Here is a 19774-nt window from a genome sequence, read left to right as displayed (position 1 = left end):
ATAATATAAAAATAAACTTTAAAGAGCAAATGAAAACACTAAGTCTCAGCACATAAATGGGGAATAGCAATTCCAATCACACTAGCCCCAAATCTGCCTCTACCTCAGACCTACAGTGCCCTGGCCAGGTAGCTCAGTTGGTTAGAATGTCATCCCAACACACCAAGGTTGTGGGTTCAATCCCTGGACAGGGCACATACAAAAATCGACCAATAAATGCATCAACACGTGGAATAATAAATCAATGTTTTTTCCTCTCTCTCTAAAATCAATAAGGAAAAAATATTTTAAATTAAAAAAAAAGAAAAGCATAAAAGCTGGAGTTTTCTCTCTGCCATGCATGAACAAGCTCTGTAACTTTGGGCCATTCATTCTCTATGAGCCACAGCTCTCTCATCTGTAAAATGAAGGGACTAGGAAACAAAATATTTCTAAAGTTTTTTTTGCTTCTAAAATTTTTGGTTTCTGCAGCTCAGCAATTCTCTTCTGAAATGTTTCGCTCCCTCTGTCCAGTCATCACCTGTCCTGTCATCACCTGTCCTCACTCTGTGCGACCCGAAAGAGATATGAGTGAGGTCATATTAGCATGTTCTAGAAACTTCCCAACAACAACAGCAACAAAAAGGCATCTTTTAAGTATAAGATACAGACAACTCGAATGAACTGAGTGTAGTTGCTCCTTCTCTCCCTTTCTGTTACAGCAGATTTTCAAAGAGGGTTCTCTGAGCATTAAAAGAAGTAACACGAAGAGAGGGGCAGGTAAGAAAAAAACTGAACAAACATGACTAGAGCACCCAATCCATTTCAACCAAAGTTATCTTCATTTGATAAAAGGCCTATATTTCTATTTTTAAGGTTAAAACTACTATTTTATACCATATTATCACTAAAACCACATGTCTTCTTCAACTATGTGGTGCTGCAAAGTATCCCAATACGGTATAAGTGTTCTTACTGTTTTTTAGGGCGCTGGCAAACTCTGGGCCACCTTTGTCCTTGAAAATAGGGAAAACATCTGGTTGAGGAAGCTGATTGGTAGTCAACAAAGCTTTTTGTAGTTTGATCCTTCCTTCCAAGAGCTGGTCCCACAGTGCTGAGAAAGAAAAAAGAATTCCATTACAATCTTTCTGCAGAGGGGAGGGGTGCAAGGGATAGGAAATCACACCAGTCTCTAAGCAGCACAGCTTTATCAGTTTCATGCCACGGGAACACTCTCTATTACAGTAAATAAATTCAGTATCTTAGAAGCAAATATTTGCTACATGAGAGAGAATGCTAAAGCCCAAAGAGAGGAGAAAACACTCTTCTCTTCAATCTTCCACAGTTGCCAGAAGTACTAGAGCAGAACCAGCTAAGCAGCTCAGGGTAGAAATGGCTGGCTAAGCGTAGAGGAATGGGGCTTTAGGCTTCTAGGTAAGTGGGGCATGTCGCAAACTAATTGGAAGGACACAGGAGAGAGCGAACAGCCAAAAACAAATAAACAAATAAAAAGGACATCAAATGCAGACACTCTGAAAAATAAGCAAAGAGCAAACCATGTACAAACCTATCTGGTTCTTCACAGCTCTGCCTTTCTCCACTTCCTCGGAAACTTTGACACTGGAGAAGGTCATCACCACGCCATCATCTTCACTGTTCTTGTCTTTAGCCCCGTCTTCCTCACTGGCACCCTCGAAGTCTTCTTCCCCATCGCCTTCTTCCATGCCACTCTCCTCCTCTTCATCTTCCTCCTCCTCACTGCTACCAAGGTCATCCATTCCTTCAGTAAATTTTTCAAAGTCACTAATGTGCTGGATACTGAAGCCTGGCGTTTTCTTGGAGTGGCTTCTGCTCCCCTTCCTCCAGGCCTGACTACTGTCCCCATCGTCACCACTGTCCTGTTCCTCAGCAGCACTCATAGCATCCTCATCAGATTCCTCCAGACCCAGCCCCTCGGAATCGCCATCTCCAGACTCTTCTTCATCAGATATTTCCTTGTCTAAACAAGGGAGAGAAGAAGGAATAATGGATGTTACATTGAGGCAAATACCAGGCCATATTTTTTATTTCATCTAAAGGACCATGGCAGTTATCAATATAAAAAATATATATTGTACATTATACTCAATATTTATTATACATCTACTACCTCTAAAATGCTAACAGAGAAGCAAAGATGAACATTAATCCTATCCTAACGAAAGGTTCTAGTGGGAAAAACTTGTAAAACTATAACATAGAAAAGACTTGAAAGTGCTTTGACAAAGTTTTAATAACCCAGAGAAGGGGACATTTTAACTGTGGGGACAAGTGAATTTAAGCAAAGCTGTAAGGAAGATACAGCTTTTGTTCTAGACCTTAAAGGGCCAGATTTCAACAGATATGAGAGAATTAACCAGTTTTCCCAAACCTGTATCTAAAAAATATATGTTACGCCTTGACTGGTTGGGCATCATTCCACAAGGCAAATGGTCACCAGCTCCAGTCAGGGCACATGCCCAGGTTGTGGGTTCGGTCCCCAGTCAGGGTGTGTACAAGAGGCAACTGATCTATGTTTTGCTCTCACATCAATGTTTCTCTCCCTCTCTTTCTCCTTCCTTTTCTCTCTCACTAAAAGCAATGAAAAAAATGTCCACAGATGAGGATTAGAATATAAATGAAAATATTTTTAAATGTATAGTTGATGTAGGTCATCATCAACTATCCCAAATGCACCATCTCTATTACACAAGTGTACACTATTTATTATATACTTTGTAAGCACCAACTATGAGCCAGGCATAGAAAAATGCCAAGGAATGACAAATAGAATGTGACACCTATGAGGGAGGCCTCATAGTCTGGTGGGAGTGGTAGATATACATACCAATAATTATGTTACAATGTTATTAGTATAGAATATAGAGAAGGAACCACCTAACTCTACTGAAAAGGTAAGGGATGTGTAGGAGATATTGTAATTTTACTTACTAAGCATATGGTAACAGCTCAACAGACATAGAAAGGGGAAAGAAAAGAGAAAATGGCATATGCAAAGGTCTAGCACCATAAGAGTACACTAGAGTGCAGAACGCAGGACATGAGCCCACAGAGTTGCCCAGGGACCAAATCAGGAGTGTCTTACCTCTAGTAGGAAGGAATTTGAACTTGATCCTACAGTAAATGGAATGTTAGTTAAGGGCCCTGGTTTTACTTATTCTTAGGGTATCACCTGATTAAGGTTCTTATTGATTTTCCTATCTCTTCCATGGTAGAACATAAAGGTCCCATGTACAGCAAACATAATTATTAGATACAGGGACCAGTTGCCAACAATAAAACAAAGATTTGAGAGGCCTTCGGTACTTCTTTTTTTTAAAATTATTTTATTGTTGTTCAATTACAGTTGTCTGCATTTTCCCACCACCACTCTCCCCTGCCCTAGCCAAACCCACCTCCCTCCCTTGCATCCACCCTCCCCCTTGGTTGTGTCCATGTGTCCTTCAGAGCAGTTCCTGAAAACCCTTCCCCCCATTACCCCTTCCTACCTCCCCTCTGGTTACTGTCAGATTATTCTTAATTTCAATGTCTGTGGTTATATTTTGCTTGATTTTGTTCTTTTGTTGATTATGTTTCAGTTAAAGTTGAGGTCAGTACTTCTTTTAAAAATTACATATTAACTCAAGACACAGAGAAGGCTGTCAAAAATACAAACACAAAAACCAAATGCAAAGTTCTTTAAAGGTATGCCATTTCTCAGATTAAGAAACATTCCTATAGCCCTGGCTGGTGTGGCTCAGTGGATTGAGCACCCACCTGCGAAACAGAGGGTCACCAGTTCAATTCCCAGCTAGGGCACATGCCTGGGCTGCAGACCTGGTCCCCAGTAGGGGGTGCACAAGAGGCAAGCACACATTGATGTTTCTCTCCCTCTTTATCCCTCCCTTCTCCTCTGTCTAAAAATGAATAAATAAAAAATATTATTTAAAAAAAGTACTAATTAAGAATAAAAATCTTGGAGTAAGACTTTCTTATTTAAGTCCAGGATCTTCTACTTACTACCTACATGACCTTGAATAAGTTATTTAACCAACCTGTCCCTCAATTTCTTTACATATAAAATGGGAATAAATAATACCAAGCTCACAAAGCTATTGGGAAGATTGAATGAGATGATATATGTAATGAGGATTTATTGTGTCCCAGGCTCTTAGAACTTAAAGGGCTCGCCACAGTGCCTGACACATGGTGAGAGCTCAATAAATATGACATTTGTCACATACTGGTCTTTTTATCAGTCTCTAGACAAAGAATGTGGAATGAGCTTATCAGGAATCCTCAGAACTACATCAAGGACTAAATCATATATACCATATTTTGCCATATATAATGTGCTCCTGTGTATAATGAACACTCACGTTGTTGACCCAAACTTTCAGGAAAAAAAATCTTCTGTTTTCATTGTTTAATTAAATTTTTTATTCATTTATATTTAGATACTTGTTTTGTATTATAAAGGAACTTTAGCATTTATTTTTGAACATATTATGGTACAAGAAATTTTATGTAACAAATAACTACAAAACACAAGAATAGATACAAGGTATTTTAGATACTACCCATGTATAATGCACATCCTTATTTTTCCCTAAAAAATTTGGGCAAAAAAAGTGCACATTATACACGGCGAAAAACAGTATCATAACCTAAGTGGAAGTTTATTTCATATTATCTATGGATTCTCAACATAGCAGTTCTGACCTCTCTGAAGAAAAACAAATGACATCCACTCAATAATTACCATATCCGGCCCCTTCTTCCACTCTGCTTTAAAACTATAAGCTCACATCTTCTAACACTTTTGCAGGGAATAGGGAAGGATTATTACTTTTACAATGGCAAAAAATTAGTTTCACAAATTGATATCATACAGTGACCCAATGCAAGACTGAAAAAACTGAAGGAAAAGGATCAGTCAGTATGCTTATCAGAGGCAATGCTTTTTGAAAGCCCTCTGCAGTATCTAACATTGCCTTTTCTCTCACCCCATTTTAGGGTGAACTATTAGGTTAAATATAAGGAATGTAGCAATTTGATAGATCCAGGCTTTAGATTCCTTATGAAGTGAAATTACCATTTTTTAAGTGAAATTAGAATATCTCTAAGGCCCTTTCTAATGCCAAATCAATGGTCTCTCTTAAGATAATAGGTGGGAGTACACAGACTAGCCTTGCAAAGTTCATTAAAGCAGGAGGTGGGGATGGGGGGGATTTTAACCGTGAAAAAATTAGGAAAGAAAGAGTTCCAGGCAAAAAAAAATAAATCATGCAAATATAACTACTCACCAGATGAACCAGATGGAGGATGCTCCCAATGGTCTTCCTTCCAGGCTTTTCTAGAGATGGTCTTGCCAGAATACCTTCTGTCTGTGTCCAAGAGGGAGGCTGATGCCAGTTTTCTAATACTGCCCACAGCCAGCAAGTCACCGTCCCCATCTTGCCCTTCATCAAACCTGTCAATCACTCTGGCAGCAGTGGCTGTGGGGAGGGGGAAAGTAATAAGAATCTCTCTGTCAGAAGACACTTTAATGGTAGCCCTGTCCAACACTTTCAACTTCTACTTGAATGTCCCCTACAAAACCCCGCCAACTTCCAGAAACAGGGAACTCATTCGCTCCCAACGTAGACAGACCTCAATCTTACTGCTCTTCCTGAACAAAAAGCTGACTCTGTCTACTAGTAGGATATATGTCTATATAAAACCAGTGTAATTCTTCTTCCACGTTCAACTGTCACTCAGATATTGTAAGTCAACCACCATCGCGTTCTATCCTCACTCCATCCTATCCCTTAAGGAGTTTTGTTTGCTTATCCTGGATAAACAGCCCTGGTTCCTAAGACAGTCCAGAACTCACATTTATCCTTCATTATTCTCCCTTCCTCACACTTCTCTGGTTCAAGCCTAAAGCAGGATTATTCCCAACTAGACCTGGAACGTGAGCTTACAAAACCGAGTCTCGTTCAGCTCCTGGGCTAATGTCTTGAGGCCTAAAGAGGCTTAAAACATCACCATGCAAATCTGGTACTTCATTCTCCCAGTAAATTCTTAGGGACAGGCTGAGTTTTTAAAAACAGATGAGCCTTTCTCCTCCTCATTTCTAATGCAATTCCTGTAAAAGCATCCTGCAAGGTAACTTCCAATCTGCTCCTAAGACTCTGGCTCCCTGCAACAGCCCTCCACCAACAGTTAACCAAGCCGTAGCCCCCGGCCTGCTCCGCCCTCCCGAGCGCCCAGTCTAGACAACGTGTCAGAAGCCGCAGCCCTCCTCCGGAGCCCGGGGCAACCCTCCAGGAGTCAGTTTTCCTCCGCACAAGATTGCCGGCCCTCACCCGTTGCCCGGGTCCGCACCGGGCCAGACCCACCGCTCTGCACGTGGCCTACCCGCCCCAGTCAGCCTCACCCTCCTCTGGGTCGGCCTCTGGATCTGCCTCGCGCGGTCTCGGGTTCAACAGCTGTTCCAGCTGCAACGCCAGGGGCTGCGGCCCAGCCATCGTCACCAGGTCTCACTCCCCTCCGCGCCGGGCACGTGAACGTGCGGAACCAGCCCTGAGGCTCTCTCTCCGCCGGCTCCTCTCGCCCGGAGACTCCTCTTCAGCTCAGCCAGGAACCGCGCGGAGCGGTGCGGCCAGCTCCGGGCTGGCAACTTCCGGGAGGCGTTCGGGAGGGGGCGGGGCCTTCGCGTCACCACTCCAGTGAAGGCGGAAGCGCGCTGGAGACTGAAAGGACTGTCGCGGTACAGCCGCGTGTGCGCGTGCGCCCTGGGGCTGTGTTGGGTGGTGCGCGAACGCGCAAGATACTTGCCTGTCCCCCGCGCTCAGCAAAAATTGCGAAGCGAGTCGCCGTTGTCCCATTACCTAAAATATACCGCAAGATTCGTCCAAGATATGCTTACAAATAAAGCGTAAAGTAGCCGCGAGGCATGGTGGCCGATTTGGGAAGGAGGAGGGGTAAATCGTAAGCGTCTTGAGCCTCAAGTGCGCTTTCGGGCTTGCACAGACTGGGACCTAAAGCAGGTCTGGCATTTCACAATTTGGAGGGGCCCGGGGCACGGCTTAAGCCTCTGGCCCAGCGGCAGCCAGGATTTGGGAATCCTACATTAGAGATGTGTATGTGTGAGTGTGAGGCGGACTGCAGTCGTCTTTATTAATAGGAATAATTAGAAATTGCTATGGCTGTACTTAAATAAAGATTGATTATCTAGTTCCTCCAAGTAGTCTTGTCTGGTTAGTGGAAAGGGGGTGGGAAGGGGATTACTGCTCTACTGCACGCTCATCGGTGATGATATTTTTGCTGTTCAAAGATGAGGGCATACTCAAACACTTGGAACTGATCCACAAATACAAAAAAATTCAGGTCTGCCATTGGAGGGACCCGGGTAGACTCAAAATATAAAGACTTAATAGGATCAATTTAGTTACACTTAGGCACAGGGAAAGATACAATCCTTTTATATTCTTTCCTTCATCAAGCATTCCCTGACTGCCCACTGTGTGGCAGGCAGCGCTAGAAGAGATGCAGAGAAGAGATGTGAAGATGAGTAAGTTTGATTCTCTCCTGATGGTGATCAGCCTAGAGGGGCAGACAAACATGAAAATAGAAACAGCAATAAGGGATGATAAGTGTGCTTACAAAGCAGTCTATCCTTCCAGTAGCTATCTGAGGTCACCCGTAGAGAATTACAAATCCCTAAACATAAAGTAACTCAAAAGGATGCGGGAAGTCAGATGTTGGGGCTGTCCTGTGCCCTTTTTGGATACAGCCCAGGCCAATTGGATCCCACAGCGGAACTGCCCAGGGAATCCTCAGCTCCCAACGTTTACTGTGGAACCCAAGGAAGGTGAGAGTCCCTGATTTTCAAGGTCTTCACATGCCTTTAGGATCAAGAGCAATGAGAGACTACCACTTTAGTGTGCCTTGTCCCATGTCCCTTTTCTAGGTTGCTGCATAGGGGAAGGAGAACCTGTCTTAGGAGAACCATGTCTTCCCCTCCCCCAGACATGGAAGGGAAAGAATGCCAGGCTAGGATGAGAGCACCTTAGGCAGGACTTAGGCAAAGAAAGCTACTTTTTACTGTCTGCAAGAAAATTGAGGCTAAGGAACAGCAATATATATATTCTCCTGTAATTGCAATCTGGTGCCTGTGTCTGGAGCCCCTCAAAGCAAAAGCAGGCTTCACTCCTCAGGCTGCAACAAGGGCCATTGCCCTGGGCTTCAAAGGACAAAAATGTTTCTCTCAGCCCACATTTAGGAAATTACCTCCCACAATCCTCTTCTCATTCTATTTTGGACACTAATAATGCTTAGAAACCTGGCCTAGGGGTAAAGAAAAGGGAGAAGGGGAGAGGGAGGCAAAACAGGTCAGAGACCACCTCTAAGCTGTCATGCAAACAGGACACTGCTGGGTGATTCTGGGCAGAAAATGCTGTAGACCTGCTTACTTCCTCTTCCTTCTCTGTTCTTGTCCCCATTCACTTGGGAAGCCCTTGGAGGAAGAAATCAAGACCACTCTGCTCCTGTACACACATCCCAGAGCCCCCCAAATGCTTCCCCTGCTTTCTTACCTCATACTAAAGGTCGGGAGGGAACTCCAGGAATGGAGGAAAGAATTTTAAAACCCCAGATGCAGCTGAGAGAAATTGAGGCATAGGGCAGGAGAGCAACCTCCTAAGGATCTCAGCCCCTCCCAAATGTAGTTTCTTGAGAAGGAAAGAGAGGTTCTGGAAGGGATGAGGTAGAGACGAAGGGTGGACCATGGGAGAGCATATTTCAAAGACTATTTCTTAGAAGAAATGGAAATTTCTGACTGCTATAGGGATGAGAGCAGATGAGATAAGCAGGCGGGTGGGCATAAATAGGAGCACACTCCCAAAAGAACCATCCACTCCAGAGAAGGTCAGAAAGTCTCCCTGCTCACAGTGCCTCTGCCTGCTGCCTAAGGGCTGCAAAGTGGCAGACAGATGTAGGACTAGCAGAGGATGGGTAAGGGTGACATTAGATAACCCCCTTGGTCCCAATCAATTGCCTGTCACATGACCAGGAGTTTCAAGAGTTTAGGGAAACCAGCGTCTTACCTGACCCTCTTCTCTTTTCTCAGATATTATCAAACTCCAGGTCCCAGGCCCCTGCCAATGCCTGTCCGGGCTCTCCATGTATAGTCCTCCCAAGCCTCATCTCATCCTAAAGTAGCCCCCCAGACTCCCACAGCCTCCTCCAGCATGGAGAAGTTGGATGGGTGAGTTTTGCCTCCCTCACCCAGGGCAGATGGCGGCTCCCGCTGCTGGCATCTTGAGGGCAGGTGACGACAGGCACAAGAGGTGGCAGCTTTAAGATGGCTGCAGGGAGAAACCAGGCTGCCAAGCCCCGCTAGAGAGTAGACTGCCCTCTTGGACAGAAGGGGACTGCCTATTCCGGAGTCTTTCCCAGGAGCTCCCAGCCTCATCTGATGGGGATGGTGTGGTGCTTTTCTACACCTCAGGACCAGGAGCGGGCAGCGCAGCTCGGATGGGAACGAGAACTGTCCCTGACATTTCTAGATCTCCTTCTCGCAGGCAGCTCCAAAATTGACTGCTAAGCTTTGCCACCTGTTCAGGTGTTCGTTAGAGTTCAGGGTACAGCACCAAGAGGAAAGACTGAGCTGCTGCCACGGAGTCAGAGAGAAAAATTGAGTCCACGCCCAGCGCCCAAATCTAAAACGCTTCTTATCAAGTACCTGATTCCACAATAAAGCTGCTAAATAATTCAGCAGGCTTGATAGGAAAATGCAGCTTCCCAATGAGCATGGGTTCAGTTAAATGAACATCTTTAAAGGGGTGGCTATAATAAATAAGTTGGCTATGATTTAACACAAACGCTAAAAGAGCAAAAACAAGCCAATCCAGTGATTGCATACAAAGCAGATAAAGAAACTAGGTGTTTCAAGACTTCCCTGTATTTTTCATAAATTTGGATTTCTGCAAGAACACTACCACATTCCTCCTTGATAGCCCTCCCCATTGGATACGCTGTCATATGGGTGCAGTGAAATATTGCTTATTTTAAAGCCTGCATGTCGGAAAAGATACACTTAGTTGTGTCTTAACAAAATATAAAAACAACATTGGAAATTACATACCATTTAATGTAAAAACCTAGATTTTTTAAAAATAAGGAAGTAAATAATCCAGACTGAAATCTAGGTGATACAGAAAAGAAATCCCGGAACTCTAACTGTGTCTGATATTAAAACACACACAAGTATTTCATAGTAGATAAAATATTTAAATTCCTTCCATGTTTAATGAAGGCTTGGAAGGAACGGAACTACTTTTCAGAACTGATTGGCAACTGCCAGTTGACATTTGATTTCTATATCTGTTATTTTTAGTCCTCTCTCAGGGAAATGTAATATGTATCTGCTCCAGGCAAAATAGTTTTCCTTCTGGGGAACTCCAAATGTAACAAATAATATAAAACAACTATTTCATATCATTTCTGTGAAAGGGATTAAAGTGTTTCACTTCTAGCTGTACTGTACATTCATTTTACATTATCTTTCAAGCCACAAAATTAGAAAGCAGGATTATTTATGGGAAATGAATTGAAACTGAAAAAGACCACCTCTAACTATGTATTTGCAGGTAACTGACATTCACAAGTCCAGTTTTGTTTGTGCAGAGAGTGGGGGAGAGAGAGTACATGGGATCTCACGCCTAATGACAGACTAGAGCCATGGATTTGATTTCTATTTCAAATTCTATATTAACTTATCAGCATACACCTCTTCAACTGTATCAGTTAAATCCACAGAATGCAAATCTGTAGTTAATAACAGCAGGAAGCCATGGAGAAAAGATTGGCGGGCATTAGCAATGGGGTCTAACCACAGCCAAGGTAAAAACATACCCCAGTCCGGCCTCGCTTCTGAGGGGTCATACAGCTCTCCATCCTGTCTCCCTTCTCGTTCTTAAAACATCAAAGAACACACCAATTATCTAAACATCAGATTTTCTATTTTTATTAAAAACTCACAAATTTATTCAACATGTTTTCTTTCATACAGTGAATGGTCTAATATGCACTGGAGGTCACACAAGCTTAGGTTTATCAGAACAATAAAAGACATATGAGAAATTTAATATATAAAGAAAAAAGTAGCAGCTATTGACTGCATATTTGACCATAAAATTTAAATATTTTGGACTTTTATTTTAAAGACACAAAAATAAAACCTGTGTGGGTCTATATAAGTCATATTAACAATTCCATGAATGTTCAACAGGACTAAAAATTAGCAAAGATGTTTTTTCTTAAACCTTGTAACACTTTTTTTTTAACACTTTCTCAGGTCGTGGTGCCAGGCACCTTTACAGTATTTGTGCTATAATTATTCTATTTGGCAAGTGTCCGAATGTCGTGTTTTCTCTTTGCCTCGTGTAAACAACACCTTTTTACATACTAGCACAGTGAGCTGTGAGCCCTGCAAATCTGTCAGAACATCTACAGGAAAAGAAAATGAACAATTTTGGTTGATTGTTCAAAACATTTTGCTTTTGAACAAGAGGTTTCAAAACAGGATATATTAGTAAAACACTGAACTCCTGAATTTAACATTATACGTAAACAGTTGACTGTTTTTAGTTCATTAGTCTTTTTTTAACTGTGTGTGCGTGTGTGTGTGTGTGTGTGTGTGTGTGAGAAAGTAAAATACTTTTCCTAGTACAGCTGATTTTCAAGTCGTTGCACTGAGAGGCCTGGCTGGAGACCACCTATCCAGTGTGTCTGTTCATCTGTGTGTGTCGAGTTTTGTGAAGGTAGAAGAGTTGATACTGAGGGCTTGACATTTAGAATTTTGCAATTTTGGCAAAAACGAAAAGAAACAAAAAACCCAGAGAGACGAAAAATATATATATATATAGTCCCACCTGATGCACAGCAGGTCGGTGTTTCTGAAGCTATACGAGTTTGTTGTCGCTGTTGCTGAGACCAACACTATTACGTTTCCCAGAGCCAGAGCCGTCCTGGCTGGCCTGGCAGCGCCCCTGGACGCTTCACCTCCCAATCCCGCTGCAGGCGCGGCCTCCCTCCCCGCGGCTCCTGGTCCGACCGCTGTGCTGTGCGCCCCAGCCGCCGCGGGTTGCTTCTGTGCCGCCCGCTGGTGAGACGCGCACGCCCGCGGTATCTGTCCGCGGAGCCGGGTCCAGGCGCGAGGTGGGGAGAGGTCTGCGTTTCCCTTCCGGAGCCCCAGTCCTGCACCTTGCCAGCCAGCGCTCGCATCCCGGTCCTCCCTCCAGGCAGATTTGGATCCTATTTCATGTCCCCCTTTACCATCCGGTCTCCCCAGATGGAAAACGGTCCCCGAGGCTGGAGGAAGGTGGGGGGTGTAGCTTGCTTTTTGTGTTTTTTTTTTTCTTTTTTCTATTTTTCTTAAATAAAAGTCCGTTTCTGTACAACCACGAGCTCCGTGGACTGTGCGAGACCCCGCTACCACACGGCCGCCTCGTTCATTTCGGGAGGGTGAGACAGGTGGTTCCCGTAGCTCGCGCCGCCGTTGACCGACAGCGACGAGAAGGGCGGGCTGGGACCAAAGACCTCAGCGGACATTGAGTGCAGAGGCCCGGGCAGGCTGGGCTCGGGACTGGGCGAGTCCCCAGGGGGATGCGCCAGGATGTCGGTGAACCGCTGCGCCTCACTCGACGGGTGGTGGCCAGGTAAAGGGTGCTCCAGGCCGCCCAGGGGTGTCCCAGACGGCCCGGACGAAGACACGAAGGGTAGGTCCACCGGCGTCTGAGCCTGCGAGGACGGGGGGCCTTGCGGGAAGAAGTCGTAGTTGCCCCCGGGCCCGTAGTACTCGCTCTGGTAATCTGCGGAGCGGCGGGGAGGAGGGTGTCAAGGCGGGGCCCTGGGCGGGGTGCGTTAGAAGGGCGGGGAGGCGGGCTCGCCGGGCGGCGGGGGAGGGCAACGCGGGGCGCTGGAGGTTCGCGGGCTCCCCTGCCGGGCTGGGAGCAGTGGGGAGACGGGGTGCACACACAGGAGAGGCTCCCTACCGGCCCGCCCGCCTCCTTCAGGGTCGGGAATTCGGCTCTCGGTGTCACTACTTCTCCCTTGATTTCCTTCCCAGCCTCCACCCTTCTCTGGCTGCCACCCGCTTCCAACGAAGCCAACCCCGGCTTGGCCGAGCCCTGCACGGGGCAGCGCACCCACCTCCATAGAAGGAGAAGGGCCCGTTGGGGATGAGCTCGCCCGGCTCCAGGCGGTCCACGAGCGGCCGCATCCTCCGCGGACTGCGGAAGAAGGCGTGACGCCGGGCGCCCAGCGCGCTCAGCTGCTTCATCCTGCGTTCCTTGGAGCGTCGGTTCTGGAACCAGACCTGAAGCATACATCGGGGTGAAGCCGCGAAGTCCCCACTCCCCACTTCGGGTGTTCCACCGGCGGGTCTCTCACCCGTCCACTGCCTAGCTCTCAGGGCTCCGTGTGTGCGTGAGCGCGTGTGTGTTGTGTATGGTGGCGATGGCGAGGGGGGTCCTCTGAGTAGGACCGCGCAGGGCAGCCCCTGAGCCAATGGTGAATGGGATTCCCGCCTGGAGGACCTGGGCAAGCCGCCCTGCCCAACGTGGGGCGGTTGGAGCTGTTTCTAACAGTCATACTGTCACGATTACAGCTTCTCAGGGGCTGTGTACACATAGACACTCAACCTTCCCAAATAGTGTCAGACACACACGGTTTTCCTTTCATGGTCGCTGGCAGCTCCCTTCCCAGCATGATAGTGACTGAGAACTAAACAGCCTCCTGTTGACACTCAGTCTCCCAGCGATAGTGACACCAAAACGCACAATCTCCTTTCCACACCCACACACAATCTCCCAGTGCCAAAGATGCTATCCGCAGCCTCTCACTCACTGCGACACAGACACGCGGCCTCCAATTCACGTGCGCACCCGTTAGCACAATCTCCCAGAGGCCGCAGGGCATCCCTCAGAGGGCAGCTTGCACACCTGTGCACACTTGCACACCTGTGCACACTCAGCCTCCCAGGCACATCCACCCACACAGGGCATCCAGGCACGGTGAACCAGACACCGAAACTTGGACCCAAGAACTGACGGGAACCACATGCAGTCTCAGATCCTTACAACACCGGCACAGCTACCCAGATGGCCATCTCCTCTCCCCATCCCACTTGAGACCGCCTGAGGTGGGGCTGACTCTCTCAGGACTGACCGCCTTGCCTTCAAACCAGGAGCTCCACCTCTCTTCAGAGGAGAAGTCTCTGGTTTAGGACTTGTCTTACTGGGGCAAGAGACCCAGAAAGTTGGTTTGGGGACGCAGAGGGAGATCTCCTTGTGCAGTACCCAGAGGAACCAATTGAGTCTGACATGCTCAGCGACCTCTGGGCTCCTTTGGAACAAGGGTAGGTGGTGCATAAAAAAGGGTCCCAACTCTCACCATCGGGCCAACAATGTCCCTGCCTCCAGCCTCCTGCCGAGCTCCCTTTCTCTGCCCCTCTGCCACCACTATCGCTTGCGTTGGACCAGGAAGAGGAGGAGACCTAGGGATTTCCAGTAGTTCTAAGCATCGGGCAACGCTTCAAAAGTCGCAAGGGGTAGGGGTCTGTCTGGGCTTCATCTCTGCCCCTCCGCCAGCCTCCAAGAACTGGTTCAGCTCCTGGAAGCTGGCCTGGAGGAGCCATGTGGGTCTCCGGGGAACTGAGTGGCACGCCGGGGCCCTGACCTGAATGACGCGCATGTTGAGGCCAGTCTCCTGAGCCAGCTGCTCGCGGATGTGGCGCGTGGGCTTGGGAGTCGCAGCGAAGGCAGCCTTCAGCGTCTCCAGCTGCTTGGCTTTAATGGTGGTGCGCGGCCCCCGCCGCTTGGCGCCGAGGTTCTGGTCGTCATTCTCGTTGCTGCCCCCTTCCTTGTCGGATACGTTGGCGCTCTCCGAGTCCTTGGCGTCGTCCTGCGACGGGTCTTGGGAGTCCGGAGACAAACTGGGGTCACTGCCCGTGGTGGCTGGGGAGAAGGAAGGGACAGGTGAGCAGCGGCCTTGGCGGGCCTTCCTCCCCCAGGACCTGCCCAACTGGGGCCTCACCGGAGTGGAGGCTGTTCTCTTTGGTGACACTGCTGTTGCTTAGGTAATCCTCTTTGCAAACGAACTTGTTCTCATCGATGATGTACAGCTCCTCGCCGGTGGAGAGCTGCTTGTTACACATCATGCAGGTGAAGCAGTTCAGGTGAAACACTTTGCTCCGCGCTCTCCGCACCAGGTCGCTAGGGGAGATGCCCTGCGCGCAGCCGGCGCATTTGGTACCGAAACACCTGCAGGGAGCGGGGGCGTGGAAGGTTGGTTAGGAGCGGGGGACACAGAGGCAGGGAGGAGGGCATGGAGAAAGAAGTAAGTAGAAAGTGAAGGTGAAGAGGAAGAGGGAAAAGAAGAGAGTCAGCTAAAAATTAAGAAAGGCAAAATCCCGATCAAGCAGGCAAGAAGGCAGGAACAGAGAGAGCGGGGCACCACGAATTCGGGGAGGAGAGGCACGCGGCTGGAGTGAGAGAGCGGGGGCCCAGGCTGCTCCCACCCCCAGCTGCGTGCCCAGTGCCGTCCCAGAGGAAAACAGCGCGGCCGGAGAAGGCGGCAAGGTGGCGAAAGGAAGAGGGAAGGAGGCACCTATTTTCCGATGAGATTCAGAAAACTGTCAAATTCTGACCGCAACTCCATATCAACGCCTCCCGAGCGCGGGTTTCCTCTCCTACAGTCGTTTCCCTTTCACCGTCTGAGGACCCGCGCGCAGGCGGAGGGGTTGGCAAGACCCAGCCGCGCCGCGGGTGGACAAACAGACGCGGAGAGCGCAGACGGCCGCAGCGGGACCTTCGCCACGTCCAGGCCCAAAGCCGGGCAGGCTGGCGTGAGCTAGAGCTGTGGCTTGGCTTTAGGTGCGGGGGCGGGGGGCCTTTGCGGGGGCCAGGCCTCTGGGGCCCACTGGCGCCTGGTGCCGTTCGCAGTTCTCCGGCTGGGTTCCAGCCAGTACCAGGCCGACTGGGCACGCCCGCCAAGGCTCAGAGGCTCAGCCTGCGCTTCCTCCTGGCGATACCAGCCCGCACAGCGCTCTGCCTCACGGCCTGCCTCAACCACAGCCACGCGTCCCGGGACAGGTGGCTTTGAACTCGCGCCTCCTTTCCCGGTTTGATCTGTCACTACAGACTCCGAAGAAAGCAGAGACCTAGTCAGCCGAGTAAACTGGGAGATTTCAAGCACCGCAGGGGAATTACAATTCGCATTTGCTCCTGTTCTCTGTTCATTTGTGTGTTTGTGTAGATTTGATGACAAAACAGTGAGTTTAAGAGAGTACGATTAAAATGTTAAACGAAGGAAGGACATCGGGAGAAATCTCCGCTTTCCCGGGGGTTTTTGCAAGAAGGTGGCTGAGGGTAGCAAGCAGCACTCGGGGGGATTCCGAGTGGAGCCCGGGCCTCAGAGCAGAGGTCTGCCTGGGGTGGGGGCCAAGCCTCCTGCCACCCCCAGCCCGGGGAAGCAGGGGAAAGATCTTCGCAGAGGCTGCAGCACTTCACAGTCACGGTGAGGCAGTTCGCCCTAGGCCGGTGCTTGAGGTTTCAGAAACGCCCGGGGAGGTGCAGGATAGGGGCTCTTCCCTGCAGCTGCCAAGGCGAGCGACTCAGACACCCCATGCAAAAACCTGGCGGTTCCCGCCAAGACCTCTCGGACACGGAAAAGTCGGTGTCATGGAGCTAGTCTGAGCTTCAAAGCTCTGCCTGGAGGGCAGGCAACCCAGGAGGCAAGGAGAGTGAAGTTCTTGGAGAGCTCCGCGCACTGGGAAAGAGAGGAGCCAGGGCTACAAAGCTCGAGACCATGCTGCCTTCCCCCAAGCGTGGAGGGGCTTCTGGGCCGAGGCGGGCTCAGACTCTTTCTTCCCGGGCACGTGCAGCTAAGCCAAGACCCACAATTTCCAGGATGCAAGCAGGGCCACGTCCCGGGCGCCCAGCGGCCAGCTGGCGAAGAGGCGGGAGCCTGCGGGACTTGGCTGCCCTCTCCAAGCGCAGCTCCTAACGCGGACACGCTGACCTCTGATCCGCGGCTGGCCGCGGAGGGGCCCGCGGGGAGGGAGCAGCAGAGGCTCGCGAGGGAACTACTCACCGGAAGAAGTCGTTCTTGCAGTAGAGCTTGCCTTCCCGGGAGAAGCACTTCTCGGTCAGGTTGCATTTACATTCACAGCACTGGACGCACTTGACGTGCCAGGCCCTGTCCAGCACGTTTAGGAGGAAGCGGTCCAGGATGGGCCTTTTGCAGCCGGCACAGTGCACCATGGTCTTTGGTTTGGTCGGGTGAGGCCCGGAAGGAGGAGAGCAGGCAGAGCCGAGGGGGCGACTCCCAAAGACGAAAGAAACGAGCTCCCCAGCCCCTCCAGAAAGAGGTTACACACTCGGGGGTGCAAGCCAAAACCCGCACCAGGAAATCAGAAGCGGGGGAAACGCGAGGCAAACGGGGGTTGGAAACGCCTCGGTGGTGCGCGGCCCGGGAGCCCCCCGGCCCCGTGGCACTGCAGCGCCGCCGCGGCTCCTGGGGCGAGGAAAAAAGTCTCAGGCGGACGCGAAAGCGACTCTTCTGCCCAGAACTCGCGGAGGAGTGAAGGTCACCGAAAACGGTGACGGTAACGGAAATAAATAAATAAAACGGAGACGGCGGACGAAGAGGACGACGCGGCGAGCTCTGTTTGCAGGGGAAGCGCCGCCGAGTTCTCTCGGGCTTGAGGTAGAGCTGTCAGAAGTCAAAGTGCATCTGCTTTTGTCGGAGTATGAGGGTGGGTGGGTGTGTGCCCGGCTGCCCGCCGCCGGGATTTCCTCTCCTCTTTTTATAAAAGAAGAGAAGAAAATGAGTAGCGAAGCTTTGGATCCTAAACTGCCGGCATCGCACAGCGGGTCGGGAAGCGCCGGGCGCCCACGGTGGGCCGGGAGAGGGGGCGGGGGTCACGCCGAGGGGGGAGGAAGGGGGGGAGGGCCGGAGGAAGATCTCGTTGTTGACTGCTGTGGTTGCCTAGGTTTCTCCGCTTTCGGAGAAGTGTTTGTGTCAGTCGAGGCGGAGAGGGACCACTCCGGGAGGACGCAGCCGGGCGCACTCGATCGCTCCCCACCGCCCCAGCCCCGTCGCCTCGGCCCGGGCCTGCCTGGCGGCCTCCGTGCTCTCGGGACCGCCCTGCCTGCGCCTGGACTCCTTCCGGGAGGTGAACCGGGCTGGCTCCTCACCGCGCCTGGCCGTGCATCGTGGCTCCGGTCACAACTCGCGGCCGCCTGGGCGCGCAGCCCCGCATCGCTGGCCCACGCTCCGGCTGCCTGTGTCCAACCCCACAGTCGCTGGACTTTCTTTTCTTTTTCTTTTCCCCTCTTTTTCCGTTCTGGTGGCAAATCTGGGTTTCCTTTCTAGCCTCTTTCCTTCCTTCCTTTTTTTTTTTTTTTTCTTTTGCAGCGGGAGGAGTCGAGAGGAGGGGGAGTAGCTTGGAGAGCTTTTAAAAACGTCCTGGTGCAGCGGCTACAGTTCTGCGCGGCGGAAACAGCTCGGCACCAGCTGCCGCTGTCGCCGCTCGGGCCGCGGTTCGTTGCCGGCTCTCCCTGGACAAGCGTCCCTCTATCCCTGGTTTCCCGGCCCAGTCTGCCGCCTCCGCGCGTCTCTCCCCAGCTCCGGCGGCTCGGTCACTGCTTCTGGCTGTTGGCTGAGCTGAAGAAGCCCCCTCGCCTTAATGCAGCGCCCGCCGACGTCACGGCGGCCTGCGACCAATCAGCGGCTCGCGGTCCCTCTGTAAACCATTCTGCATCCCCAGGCCGAGGAGAGAGAGGGGAGACCGCGTTTAGAGCATCAGTGGCGGCTGCATCCGCGGCCCCGCGCTGTCTGGGCGGCGGGCTGCGAGATGCCCAGGCCCCCTCCTGCCCCGGTAAGGTCTCGGTTTCGGTGGGAACGAGGGAGTAAGCAAAGTGGAGGGAAGAGTTCTACTGAAGGGTGGGAGTAATCCAAGATCAAACCTTGTTGAAGGTTGGGGTGCGCCTGGGTCTGGGAGCCCCAGCGGCCCTAATGCTCTGTTTGGCTTTGCAATTCTTTGGGTGTTGGCTTACCCCCTCCCCCCTGCCACGCTTCCTCTTGCATTCTTGGCCTGGAAGTTTGGCCGGCGCACAGCTCGCGTCTTTGGGGGAGTAGTGGAGGGAGGGCCCCTGGCAGCAGAATCCCCCTCCGCGCGTCCTTCTTTCTGTTTCCCCCTCCCCCAATCCATCCAAAGTCCACCGGGCCCCGGGCCCCGCGCCCCGGGAGATCTGGTTTTCTGCTTCCCGCCGCGCAGTCTCGTAAAGTTGATTCCGGCGGTTTCCTGGTGGGGGCGGGGAAGCCCAGAGGCTCGGCACTGGAGAGGGGAAAGCGGTGGGTGGGGAAACGCCTCGGGTGAGCAGTTGCAAAAACCCAGGTGAGAAGTTGTGACAAAACTGTGATCCGAAGAAACCTTTCACAGACAAAAACAAGAGACCATGCGGGAAGCAGCGGGGCTATAGCGTCGAGTGCGTGTGTGTGTGGGGGGAGGGGCGTGTAGGTGGGAAGAGGGACGACCCTGGGGCACCACAGGGAGCTAAGAGGGATCGGGGTGGGAGCACAAGGGCAGAGTGTGGCTTCCCGCCCTCCCCCTTTCCGGGCTTCCGGCTGGCACCAGCTTCACGACACACCGCCGACCCTGCACACCCTCTGGAGCTCACGCTCATACCTCCCTCACAGCGTTCAGGGTGTAAGCTCGAGACCA

At 50.5% G+C, this 19774-nt stretch overlaps 2 protein-coding genes across 3 annotated transcripts in view; both read right to left on the bottom strand.

Moving 5' to 3' along the window:
* AATF (apoptosis antagonizing transcription factor) overlaps window positions 1–6673 on the bottom strand; it is a 102798-nt gene extending 96125 nt beyond the window's left edge. For both annotated transcript variants that reach the window (XM_028519987.2, XM_036033618.1), the window contains exons 1-4: window positions 6419–6673; window positions 5304–5495; window positions 1547–1978; window positions 956–1093 (exon numbers count right to left, since the gene is read on the bottom strand). In XM_028519987.2, coding sequence (XP_028375788.1) covers window positions 956–1093; window positions 1547–1978; window positions 5304–5495; window positions 6419–6509 — 853 coding nt within the window. In that variant the 5' untranslated portion in view covers window positions 6510–6673. The remainder of the gene's footprint in view (window positions 1–955; window positions 1094–1546; window positions 1979–5303; window positions 5496–6418) is intronic.
* Window positions 6674–10989: 4316 nt separating this feature from the next.
* On the bottom strand, window positions 10990–19264 carry LHX1 (LIM homeobox 1). Its single transcript, XM_028520795.2, has 5 exons — window positions 17140–19264; window positions 15082–15308; window positions 14725–15002; window positions 13198–13363; window positions 10990–12857 (listed from the first exon to the last, which is right to left on the bottom strand). Exons 1-5 carry the CDS (start codon window positions 17307–17309, stop codon window positions 12478–12480), a joined length of 1221 nt encoding a protein of 406 aa, XP_028376596.1. The 5' UTR covers window positions 17310–19264; the 3' UTR covers window positions 10990–12477.
* Window positions 19265–19774: the final 510 nt, after the last annotated feature.

This window comes from Phyllostomus discolor, chromosome 8 (assembly GCF_004126475.2).
Source record: "Phyllostomus discolor isolate MPI-MPIP mPhyDis1 chromosome 8, mPhyDis1.pri.v3, whole genome shotgun sequence".
NCBI classification, from domain to species: domain Eukaryota; kingdom Metazoa; phylum Chordata; class Mammalia; order Chiroptera; family Phyllostomidae; genus Phyllostomus; species Phyllostomus discolor.
Note: the sequence above shows the minus strand (reverse complement) of the source record. Positions and strands in the feature narration are given on the sequence as shown.